Raw genomic sequence first — 12,190 nt, forward strand, 5'->3', positions numbered from 1 at the left:
AACAGTTTTAATAATTTTGTGCACGAAGCAAACATTTCACAGCGTGGCAATGTCTCCCCCTGTGATGTCGTGCTGGTACCCAAATGCTTTGGAATTCTGGAGCACTTTGGCTTTTTAGATCAGGACCTGCAAATGCTCCAAGCCCTCCATTCTACTCTGACTATGCCCCTCCCCTGTAGTCCATAGGGAACATCTACAAAGGCCTGGTGCAGACGGGAGCCTGGGGCTGCTTCGACGAGTTCAACCGCATCGCTGTGGAGGTTCTGTCCGTGGTGGCAGCGCAGGTGAAGATGATTCACGACGCCATCAGAAACAGGAAAGGGAGGTGAGGGCCTGTGCTTTGCTCTTTTTAATCCGTTCTCCCCACTCAATCGGAAGATAACCTTGATCTCCTTATTTTGTTACCTTTCTCTGTCGTATAAGGTGCACAAAATAATTTTGAATTGCAGTGTTGAGCAGCCCACCGCCTGCTTTTACTAATGGCTTTGTGTGGAGGTCAGTGAGGAGGCTTCTTAGTTCATCTTTCTTGGCCTTCTCTTTGCTTCACCCAAGGTATAGGACACCCTCCCCCCTTTCTTTACCTCCCACTGTGCATTTCCTGGTTTCCTCTCACCTGAAAATGCAGGACCCCCCCCCCCAGAGCCCTTTCCATCATGGTAATTGATGGGAAGGATTTGAACAAAGTTCTGGGACACATGTCAGTGTTAGCTATGCTGGCTATCCCAGGCTCGGTGGGGGCAGGCCTTTCTTACATCTTCATTTCCTCCCTTGGTGACTCTACCTAGCTCCCCAGCTCTCACCACCCTCATGGTCTCTCTCCCCTAGGCACCTGCACATCCTTTCCTTTCATCTTTCAGATGTCTGGAAACAGTTGCATATGGCAACTCAAGCGTCTGCTTGAGGTCTCCCTAAGTCTCTTTCATTTAGTACACTCACATCCAAGTCCCCCTCTTTCCATCACGCCATCCCTAGGAGCGGCGTGCAAAACTTTCCCAGATATTTCTAGAATGTAAACTCTTTGCCCAGTGGCACCACATTCCAGAAGCAAAACACAGCCAGCATTTGGAGTCTGATGACTGAAACTTGAAAATAAGCTCGATGCGCTCACTGCAAGAGTCTCCTTCTCTTGGTAGATTCCCTCCACAAATACATCTGTGCTTATCTAGCCCATTCTTTTCTGTCACTTGTGCATGGGAACACTTCCAGTCTCCTTACTAATAAAGGAGCTGTGCTATGTTCCTTTTCTCAGAGCTGTGCTATGTTCCAGGATTTTTCAGTTTTTCATAGAGGGGGTTGTATGTCTCCACCTTTTAGGGAATCTCTTGGTCGACACAACAGGGTCCTGTGTCAGCTTCTAACATGCAGATAACTTGTGCCTCACCCACCTCTAATGCTGTGTTAGAGAAGTCTAAGTCTTTTCTCTTTGATCCCCAGCCATATTTGGCTTTTACTCAGAATCCTATTATCTGATGGAACCAGAAGTCATCTGAGGCCGTCCTTTGTCATGCAGATCCGTGCAATGGAGTCACGGGCGTGATCTGAAAATTCCTGGGCACGCCTGGTGGCGCCTCTGCCTGCATGTCTACGCCCTCTCTCTTCTTCCTTAGGCTAGTTCATAAACTGACTGCAAGGCTCCTTCTTGAACCCATGAGTTGATTAAATCCCCCTTACCCTGCAGGATCTAAGTGTTAGAACCGCAAGTATGGCCAAAGAACTGGAGGCCATCACTGGCCACACTCACCTTCCCTCTGTGAGGTCCCAGCTGGGCATGCCTGCCTTCCCTTGCTTTGGAAAATCCTGATATCTCATTTTAACCTGGACCATTTTTTAAAAACCACCTGCTGTTGGCTGCCTAGTATGTAAGTCCCTGGAAGTCCTGGGCATCTGGGTGTCTGCTCTTTCTCTTCTGCTCCTCTGAGACACTACTTCAGCCTTCTCCTTTCTCCAAGAGACCACTTCTACTTTGTCTCCTTGGCCCCGTCTGAAACCTTTTTGCAGTCTTTGCTGGCTAGCATTCCATTGCCCTGGCCAGCCACAGTCTCATGGGCTCTCATGATTTCTTTCTGAAAATTGTTGTTTCTCCTCAGCTTCGGCATGATAATGATAGCAATAGTGATAGCTAATATCTGTGGAGTTCACTGGGTCCTGGGCATTGTGCTGTTAACTATTTATATTCATATTCTTTCAGATCCTCGCCTGTAGGTGAGATTATTCTCCCTGTTTATTAGATGAGGAAGTTGGAACAAATACAGGGTAACGGATAGGCCTTAATGTGTGGCATAGATGGCTCTGAGCTCTGAGTCCGGTGGAGCCCACTGTCCTGCTGTCCTGCCCCCCCCCCCCACTGTCCTGCTGTCCTACATTGCCGAGATGCTTAGCAGAGACTTATTGAATAAGGGTGAGGGCAGGCAAGCAAGCAAACAGATGAACTGGACAAGCAGTCTCTTTCTCTTCTTAGTATGGGCAGTCTATCTATAGCATCAATAGTGTTCCGTTTAAGGAACAGAAGGTAAATTCATTTTATTACGTGTTAAATAGTCAACTCCTCATTTTACCATGTTAGGCTATGCAAAAAAAAAAAAGCTTTCCACATTGTGATTCTGAAGGGAGGGTATTTTTAATAAATATGCTTCAAAACATTCAAATGTGTGTGCTTATGAATCTTAAAGAAAATAACCCAGGACAAACAGCTTTCTAATACACATTTGCATTTTGCAGTGGCTTGCATTTGTCAATGTGCATTCATGTTCAGTGAACACATTTAATTCCATCAACATTCTCTTTATGGTAGATTTGTATTTCTTGGAGAGACTATCCCGCTGAAGCCGTCGGTTGGAATATTTATTACTATGAACCCAGGGTATGCTGGTCGAACCGAATTACCAGAGAATCTCAAAGCCCTGTTCAGGCAAGTGCTTTCCTCCCAGCTCACGTCTGGCGCTCTTCCGCCACCTACCGTCGGTTTGCTCCGATAATGTGGCTAGTTTTCACTGGAGGACTTAATTTCCTATGGAAAACTTACCTTTATGAGATTCCTCCATACATAGATATAATATTCTCCATGGTATAATTCACCCGTGTGTATTGAAACCAGCACTCAAATCAGTATAAAATTTATGTGGTAATTCTAAGTATTTAACATTAGTTCTTTTCATGAAGATGTTTTATTGTAAGCAGAATTTTCACAAATTATAAAGTATTTGGCAAATACAGAAATGTATAAAGAGAAGTTATTTGTCAACTGAACATCAAGATTGTTATAATTTTTCTAGTCTCTTCTACAATTTATGTTTTATAGAGTTAAGAAATACTATAATAATTAACATTATTCTGTTTCTAGTTATTATCCCAGAATAGATTGTGTGTATACATACATGTGTATGTATGTGTGTATATATTCATGTATGAATGTGCATATATATGTATGTGTGTATATGCACGTGTATGTATATGTGTGTATATATGTGTATGTATGTGTGTGCATGTGTGTGTATGTGTGTGCATGTGTGTATATATTTGCGTGTGTATGTGTGTACATGAGTTTGTGCATGTGTGTGTATATTAGTATGTGTGTGTATGTGTGCGTGCATGTGTGTATATTCATGTGTGTGTGTATATGTGTGTATGTGTGAGTATGTGTGTGTGTATATGTGTGTATGTGTGGGCATGCATGTGTGTATATTCATGTGTGTGTGTATATGTGTGTATGTGTGAGTATGTGTGTGTGTATGTGTGTGTATGTGTGAGTATGTGTGTGTGTATGTGTGTATGTGTGGGCATGCATGTGTGTATATTATGTGTGTGTGTATATGTGTGTATGTGTGTGTATATTGTGTATGTGTGTGTATGTGTATATGTGTGTATGTGTGAGTATATATGTGTGTGTATATGTGTGTATGTGTGCACATGCATGTGTGTATATTCATGTGTGTGTGTGTGTATTGTGTGTGTATATGTGTGTGTGTATGTGCATTTGTGCATGCACGCATATGGAGGCCAAGTTTCTTTCTCAAATGCCCTCCAGCTTATTTTTTAAGGCAAGCTCTCTCTCTCACTGACACTGGAGCTCGCCAGTTCAGGAGCTCGCCAGTTCAGCTAGCAAGCCTCAGGGACCCTCCTGTCTCTACCTCCCCGGCATTAGGATTGCAAATGTGTGCTTCCAGGGCTAGCTTTTTCCTGGGTGGTGGAGATTGAACCCAGGTCCTTAAGTTTGTATGACAAACACTCTAGTGACTGTGGTGGTTTGACTGAAAATGGCCCCCACAGGCTCACAGGGAGTGCCACTTTTAGATGGTGTGGCCTTGCTGGAGGAAGTGTGTCTTATTCACTTCCTGATGCCTGTGGATCAAGGAGTAGATCTCTCAGCTGCCTCTCCAGCACCATGTCTGCCTGCCGTGATGATAATGAATGAAATCTCTGAATTGTAAGCCACTACAATTAAATGCTTTCCTTCTTAAGAGTTGCTATGGTCATGGTGTCAGTAAAACCCTAAGATAGTGACTAGGCTGTTCCCTGTAGTGGCATAATCTTTTTGTACACTGTGAAAATTTATCACTCAGATTGGTTTAATAAAAAGCTGAACAGCCAATAGCTAGGTAGGATTTTCAGGACAGAGAGGATGCCCGGAAGAAGGGCAGAGATGGGCAGAATCACCAGTCAGGTGGCGAGGAAACAGTATGGGCAATATAGAGTAAAGGTAATCAAGCCGCTAGACAAAAAGTGGATTGATAAAAATAGGTTAAGTTGTAAGAGCTACTTAGTAACAAGTCTAAGCTATCCGCTGAGATTTCATAATTAATAAGAAGTCTGTGTGGACAGAAAAATCCACCAACAGGCTCCCCAAAACCCAGAATAGATTCATAGATGTAAAATTACCAGTTGATGGTTAAAATACATTGTGGTCCTACTTTCTCCAAATACTCAGCCAACATACATGCTAACAGCAGCCTGTATAGGAGGACCTGCAGGTGTGTTTCTAGTACCCGCTATGGCCATGTTATCCTTTCCATTACTTCGTTCAGGGGTAGTTAGGTGCACTAACATGCCTCCACTTAAGTGAACTGCTGATGGAACAATGCAAATACTAAGACTGAGAGACAGTTCCTAAACTCCCGGGATTCCCCTTTACTACCTGGCAACTACTCCCTCCGTTCTATACAAGCCTCTCTGATTAAGCATTACATTTTACCTTTCTTGGAGTTCATGTCAGTCCCAACTTATTAAACTGTGGGCCATGACTCTTGAGGGGTTCAAGTAACTGAATGTATGTAGTGTCATGTAAAATTTGGCAACAGTAGAAAATCTGTGAATGTGCAAGGCCAAAAGTTAATTCGGAGTCCAATGGGTAAGGAATTGGAAATGTAGCTCTGTAAACCTCACTACAATCCTTGATTCTGAACATATAACATGTCCACCTCAATCCATACATGTAGTCACACTACACAACAATCACCAATGCTGCCCCAAATACCTTGGCTTAGATTCAAGACTATTCTGATATGCAAATTATAGTAGCTTAATATATGCACATGGTATACTGCACTTGTAGAGACATTGTTTAAATAACAGAAGAGGAAGACATTTTTCCTACCATTATTCCTCAGCATGTTCCAAATTAGTTTATCTTTGGAGTATTTGGATAGGGCTCTTCAGCTACCGAGCCTAGCCTACTAAGCTATGCCAGGACAGTGAGAGACCTTGTTTCAAACAGGGAGGTGGGTGTGAATGATGTCTCAGGAATGACATTTTCTTGGCCTCCACACACACTGACATATGTTCCATGTACATATGTACTCACATGTATGCAAACACCCACAGTCTTTTCATGCGTTTTAGTTCGAGATTAGAATAGAATTTCCAACAATTTCTGATGACTCTGAGCATGATTTTGTATTCCCATGATCTCAGAGCAGCGTCTCAGTGTTGATGGTTGTACAATCAACTATTGATCATTTCTGAAGGATGAAATAGCCAAAATGTAATTATTTTTGTAAAAAAAAGTATTTCACAATTATGTAAATTGGCTTTTATTTTTAATGTGTCTTAAAATTCTATGAATACCAAAGAATTGTTTTAGAATTGGTTTCCTAATTATTTATCATTAGTGTTTTATTTACTTAGTCTATAGACTAGGATGAAGTATAATTCTCTAAGGCAAAAGGGGAGTCTTGCTGAATGAGCCTACAGCACAGTTTCCTTACTGTTCTCTGGCATCATTATCTGAACACTTTGGTTCTAAGATTGGTCCAAGCTTCTGGGATGCTCAGGAGTTGCTTTTAATCACTGAGTAGTCTACTGTAGACATATTAGAAGCCAATTATCTATGCACCAGTTGATGGTTATTTTCACTGATTCCAGTCTGGAGCCTTTGTGAGTAGAGCTCTATGAATGTGTATGAAAGAAACCCTTTGCATTTCTTCTGGGTGTAAATCTAAGATTGGTCACGTGGCAAATGTATGCTTTACATAGCAAAAATATGCAATGTTGCAAAAGCCCTTGGAATCTTTTTACACTTTTACCACTAGGGAGTGAGAATCCGTTGTTTTATGTTCTTGTCAAGATCTGACATCTCTAGCAATGTGGACATTATATTGTTTGATGGCAAGTTTTAGCCAATATAACTGATCTATTATAGTGTATCATTATGAATTTACTTGGTATTTCTGTAAAAGCTCATGGTTTTAAGTATTTTTTCATGTGTTTACTGGTCCTTCTGTGTGTGTGTCTGTGTGTGTCTGTGTGTGTGTGTGTGTGTAGAATGTTGTATATACAGTTCCTTTATTAGATGACAGTACGAAGTTTTTCTTATTTTGTGGTTTGTCATTTTGCAGTTTTTGTGGTATCCCTCAAAGATAAATGTTTCAAATATCATGAAGTATAATATACCAACTCTCTCAATATATATATATATAAATATATATATATATATGTGTATATATATATACATATATATATATATATATATATATATATATATATATATACTAGTTAAGGAAATTTACTTAGCCAAAACTTGGAATTTTTTCAATTATATTTTCTTCAACAGGTTTTGTTGTTTTACAGCTAGCTCTCTAAATGTTTTCTATTATTCTGTTAATTTATTGAACTACATTAATTGGCTCTCTGATGATGAACAGCCCTTTAATCTTAGCATTCCTGGGATAGACCTCACCTACTCCAGGCATCAGTTTTATATGTTTATATGAACTTAATGTGCTGTAATTTTGTTAGAGATTTTTAAAATTCTGTTCTACGCAGGATATTGGTCTTCAGTGTTTGCTTTGTAATCTCTATCTTGATTTTGGCATCAGAGTAATGCTGATACAATGACATTGGTTGTTGAGCAGTCTGTTTTCTAAGACTTGTGGGATTGGTATTATTTATTGCTAAAGTATTTGATAGAATTAATCAGTGAAACCATCTGGACCAAGATTTTTCTTCATGGGAATCTTCTCAGTAATGAGTTTCTTTAATAGATATGAAGTTATTGAGATTTTATTTCTCTTTGGATTAGTTTTGATGGTCTGTATCTTTTATGGAGTTCTTCCTATTGTCTGGGTTAATGGGTGTTTTAGCATGTATTTATCTATTGTGTTATCTGCCAGGATGTCCTGAATTTCACACATGGAAGCAATAATTTGTGTTGTCTGACTTCCTCTTGGTCCATAAAGATAATCCAGTGGCTTAGCAGTTGACTTTTAGGAGTTCTTTAGGATTGACAGTGTGTCTTTTAACTACTGAGCATTCCTCCAAAAGAATTAAATGCCTTTTTACACAGATTATAAGAACATTTATAGTCTTTAAAGCTTAAAATATGCTTATCCGTCCATTTTATATTTAATCATAATTCATTTACATTTCATTCTAATTTTATTGTTACTTTAAGAGTGTAGTTCATATAATGAAAACTTGGGAAGGTAAAACAAAATGAGCATTTAATTCTGTTCCCTAATGTTCATCAAATATTCCAGCGTCTCATGTTGAATGTTTCCCCTTCTTCATAATAACAGCTTTCTCTAGCATAGTAGTAATTCTAGCCTCGTTTTTTTTCTCAGCTAGAGAGCACCTACCCTAGTAGTGAGTGAACGTAATGGCCACAGAACGCGTTTGTTCGAGAGTTGTGCATGCCCCAGTATTTCCACACGCCTGACACAATTTATCTCATGTACTTGTTTCATTTGGGTCTTAGAGTTTTAATTTTTGCCCCCGACATTTCCATAAATTGTTTGATAGGCTAAGTGTGGCATCATTTGTGTTTTGATGTTAGTAATCATAGGCGGAGGTTCTTGTCCCACCTGGTCCTGCAGCCAATTAGCCCCAAATAAACACACAAAGACTCATATTAATTTATAAACTGTTGGTCCATGGCTAGGGCATCTTACTGGCTAGTTCTCTCTTAATTACTAACCCATAACTACTAATCTATGTATTACTACATTATCTTACTAGAGAATGTCCGGCATGTCCTACCCTCCTGGTCTCCACATGGCTTCCCTCTCTCTCCTCCTTCCTCTCATAGCCCAGCCTATACTTTCTGCCTGGATATTGGCCAATCAGTGTTTTATTCATCACTCAATAAGAAAAACATATCTGTAGAAGGACATTCCCCCATCAAGTAAAAATTTCAGAAACGTTTTGAGGCTTTGCTCTAATTATCTCCAAATTTCCCCACTTACCAAGAACAATGTGCCCTGCAGTATATATTGAAACTCCTAGGGAAATCCACCAACCTGCACCTCTATCCAGGCAGATATGAAGGGTCCTCACCTCTTGGAGCTGCTAGACTTGAGAGAGGGCAGGGGGAGCCTTTAGCGCCCTATGTGGCATTAAATAAATACATGTTGCATACTAATACCTATGGGTTTCAGGATGTGGTTCAGGGTTTGTAGTGTGTCTTTTGGCATGCACTGGGCCCAGGGCTCAGTTCCCAGCACAGTGTTGCTCCCTAGAATGTTTCCTGGCAACATGCTCTTTGACTTTTACCAGAATGCTGCTGCTTGCTGCAGCTAAAGGCTAACCCCTTGTGCTCAACATCGCTGCCTCCCCTTGCTAGTGAGACCATGAGCACTGAAAGTAAAGAGCTGGTTGTGCAACTGTACAGCAGAGCACAGGGTCAGTGTGGCTGAAACCCTAAATTAAATCTTCAGCACCACCAAGCATACAAGACCAAACCCAACCAATCGGGAGGGAAGTTAATATACTGCATTTTCTTTAAACTTGCCCCTACCTCCAGGCTTCTACATATCTGCTGTCTGCTCATCTCTCTGTTGTTCAGCAGATGTGTTTGAGTTGAACTGCAGGATTTTTGTTGTTGTTGTTTAGCCATTATGGCCTTCTTAGGAGTGGTGTGAGTGTTGGTACAGGCTAACCGCTTGATTTAAGTGATATGCACATATGACCTTACCACGTTTTAAACTCAAGCCTGTGTTTAAACTGTAGACCCTGTGCCATGGTGGCCCCTGACATTGAGATGATCTGTGAAATCATGTTAGTGACAGAAGGCTTTGTGGATGCACGATCATTAGCCCGAAAGTTCATTTCGTTGTACACACTCTGTAAGGAGCTCCTGTCCAAGCAGGTGAGAACTCTTTGGTGGTTATTATTTGGTTTTATATCACTTTAAAATAGATTTTTAAAATTATGGATGATGAATAAATTAGTATTCACATGATACTTAGGCGTTTGGAATGATTTCAAATTTTCTGTGGGATTTTAAAAAATGCATGTTTTCCAAATTTTAAGTGTGTAACGTTTTACTTGTAGTCTACACTGCTTTTTATCAATGGGTTATGGGATTTTCTATAAGTATCATTGATGCTGCAGTTATAAAGGAAATGTCGTGTTGCCTTCATTTCTTGTAGTGGGGAAGGCAGGAGGGGTTATAAAAGTAAGGTGAAGTTGATTTTTGAGAATATTCTAGAAATGTTGGTTTTTCTCATGGGTCGCTAATCCCTTATTTGGAGATGCGTAGGGCTTTGTTTATCCTAATCTCTGGAGTGGGGTGAGCTTTCATTCTTTCTCCTCTTGTGAAGTTGTCCATGTAATACAAACAGGTGGGTTTCAGTCGCAGTCTTCTTAAATTTAGCTTTGTGTGTAGCTTTGGACCTGTGAATACACATGGGAACTGTCAGGAGGCGGGTGCTGGGGGTCAGGAGGCGGGTGCTGGGGGTCAGGAGGCGGGTGCTGAGGGTCAGGAGGCGGGTGCTGGGGGTCAGGAGGTGGGTGCTGGGGTCAGGAGGTGGGTGCTGGGGTCAGGAGGTGGGTGCTGGGGTCAGGAGGTGGGTGCTGGGGGTCAGGAGGCGGGTGCTGGGGTCAGGAGGTGGGTGCTGGGGGTCAGGAGGTGGGTGTGGGAGGCGTCAAACGCGGGTCCCATGGGTGAGGCTTTTAAAATCATTTGTTTTGCTCACGAAATTAAGTGGTGTAGGGGTGTGTGTGTGTGTGTGTGTGTGTGTGTGTGTGTGTGTGTCTGGACTTTTTTGGCTCCCACATTTTACTGCTGGAATGAAGAGCTCATGCGGCTCTCAAGAAAGAACGTGTCTATGCTTGCATTTTAGGGTCACTACGACTGGGGACTTCGTGCCATTAAGTCCGTCTTGGTAGTAGCTGGTTCCTTGAAACGAGGAGACAGAAACAGAGCTGAAGATCAGGTACTGCAGCTCTAAATGATTTGCAGAGTGAGTAGCTGAATGGTTTCAGACAGAAGGAATTGTACACCTGGCTGGCAAGGCACACATAGCTCCATACATATATGTATGTATGTATGTATGTATATGTATATATATTTATTTATTTATTTATTCTTAATGCACAATATTTTAAAGGTTGGCATTTCATGTAAGTGGTCACAAGTACTCCTGACTACAGAGATGCGAACCTGGGAAGGAAAATGCGGCTTTTATAAGTGCATTTGAAATATCAACTGCAAAATGTACTTTGACAGATATAATAAACTAGTTAGTAAATTGCTGTTTGACTTCCTTTGAGGAAATGATGAGAAACTCTGGTTTAAAAAAGTTGGGGTATTAATCCTGGAAAGGCAATGGGCACACAGCCTGGCAAGGCACAGCACACCTACTGTGTGGGGCGGGCTTGCAGACAAGAGGTTGGCACAGTGAGATGCACAGCAGTTGTGAAGCCACCAGGGAAGTGTCCTGCTCTCCTTCTGAGAGAGACATGTCAGTGTCACAGCGAGAATTATCCTTGTATAAGGAAGGCGCAAGATAAAAGCTAGACAGAACTATCCGTGCATGCGTGCAGTGTATCTCGAAATGTAGGAGAAAGCCAGATCCATCTAGAACATTCCTTTTTCATGATATTTTCATGATATTATTTGTCTTCAATTTGCTAATCTGTGTCTTCTTGGTCTCCACTCATATTTAGCTATAGCCAACATTTTCTTCACTCCTTTACTCTGCTCTGTGGTGTCTATGGAATGTGTAGCTCTTACATAACTTATTCTGATGTTTGAGTTACTGTCTTTAAATTCTACAGTGTAAGGCAAAAGCCCAGACTAAAGGGGTTCGCATTTATGACCTTGTGATTGCACATTGCTTTCAAGCAATGTGATCTGACAGGCCCGCTCAACTTAGAGTCTGAGCGTGGTGAAGGCAAGAGAGGGCTGCACAGGCATTCTGAAGATAGAACACCTACCAGGGAAGGGCAGGCCGGCTTGCTCATCTGATTCCTAGGCCCATCCACGGGCACCTTGCATGTTCCACTAACCCGGAAGCATTTGCCTCCCTGTGGATACAGAGCAGTGATGGGGGTTGTCCTTCTCGTCCTTCTATATATGTTCCTCTTATTGGTTGATGAATACACAGTTTGGCCAATAGCATAGGCAGGGCAGGACAGAAACCTCCATCTTCAGAGCAGAGCTCTCATCTCAGAGTTAGATATGAGGGTTGAAAATGTGTTGTTAGGAGCCCAGAGAGATGGATCATCAGCTAAGAGCGTGTGCCATTCTTCTAGAAGACCCGAGTTTGGTTTCCAGTACCCAGACTGTGCAGCTCACAAGTGACTAGCTCCAGTGTCTTCTGCCGTCTTTGGATATATTTCTCTCTCTCTCTCTCTCTCTCTCTCTCTCTCTTTCTCTCTCTCTCTCTCCCTTTCTCTCCCAATAAAAACAAATTATTTTAAAAGATGCATAGTTAGCTAAGTAAGTATTTGTTAGAGTTTGAATTTGCTTTGAAAA

General features: G+C 41.5%; 1 protein-coding gene across 1 annotated transcript in view; it reads left to right on the top strand.

Moving 5' to 3' along the window:
• Positions 1-12,190, top strand: part of Dnah11 (dynein axonemal heavy chain 11) — a 294,048-nt gene that overhangs the window by 114,311 nt on the left and 167,547 nt on the right. The window contains exons 34-37 of the mRNA XM_051177827.1: positions 180-325; positions 2,792-2,908; positions 9,439-9,577; positions 10,554-10,646. Of these exons, the coding sequence (XP_051033784.1) occupies positions 180-325; positions 2,792-2,908; positions 9,439-9,577; positions 10,554-10,646 (495 nt within the window). The remainder of the gene's footprint in view (positions 1-179; positions 326-2,791; positions 2,909-9,438; positions 9,578-10,553; positions 10,647-12,190) is intronic.

This window comes from Phodopus roborovskii, unplaced genomic scaffold (assembly GCF_943737965.1).
Source record: "Phodopus roborovskii unplaced genomic scaffold, PHOROB, whole genome shotgun sequence".
Taxonomy (NCBI): Eukaryota; Metazoa; Chordata; class Mammalia; order Rodentia; family Cricetidae; genus Phodopus; species Phodopus roborovskii.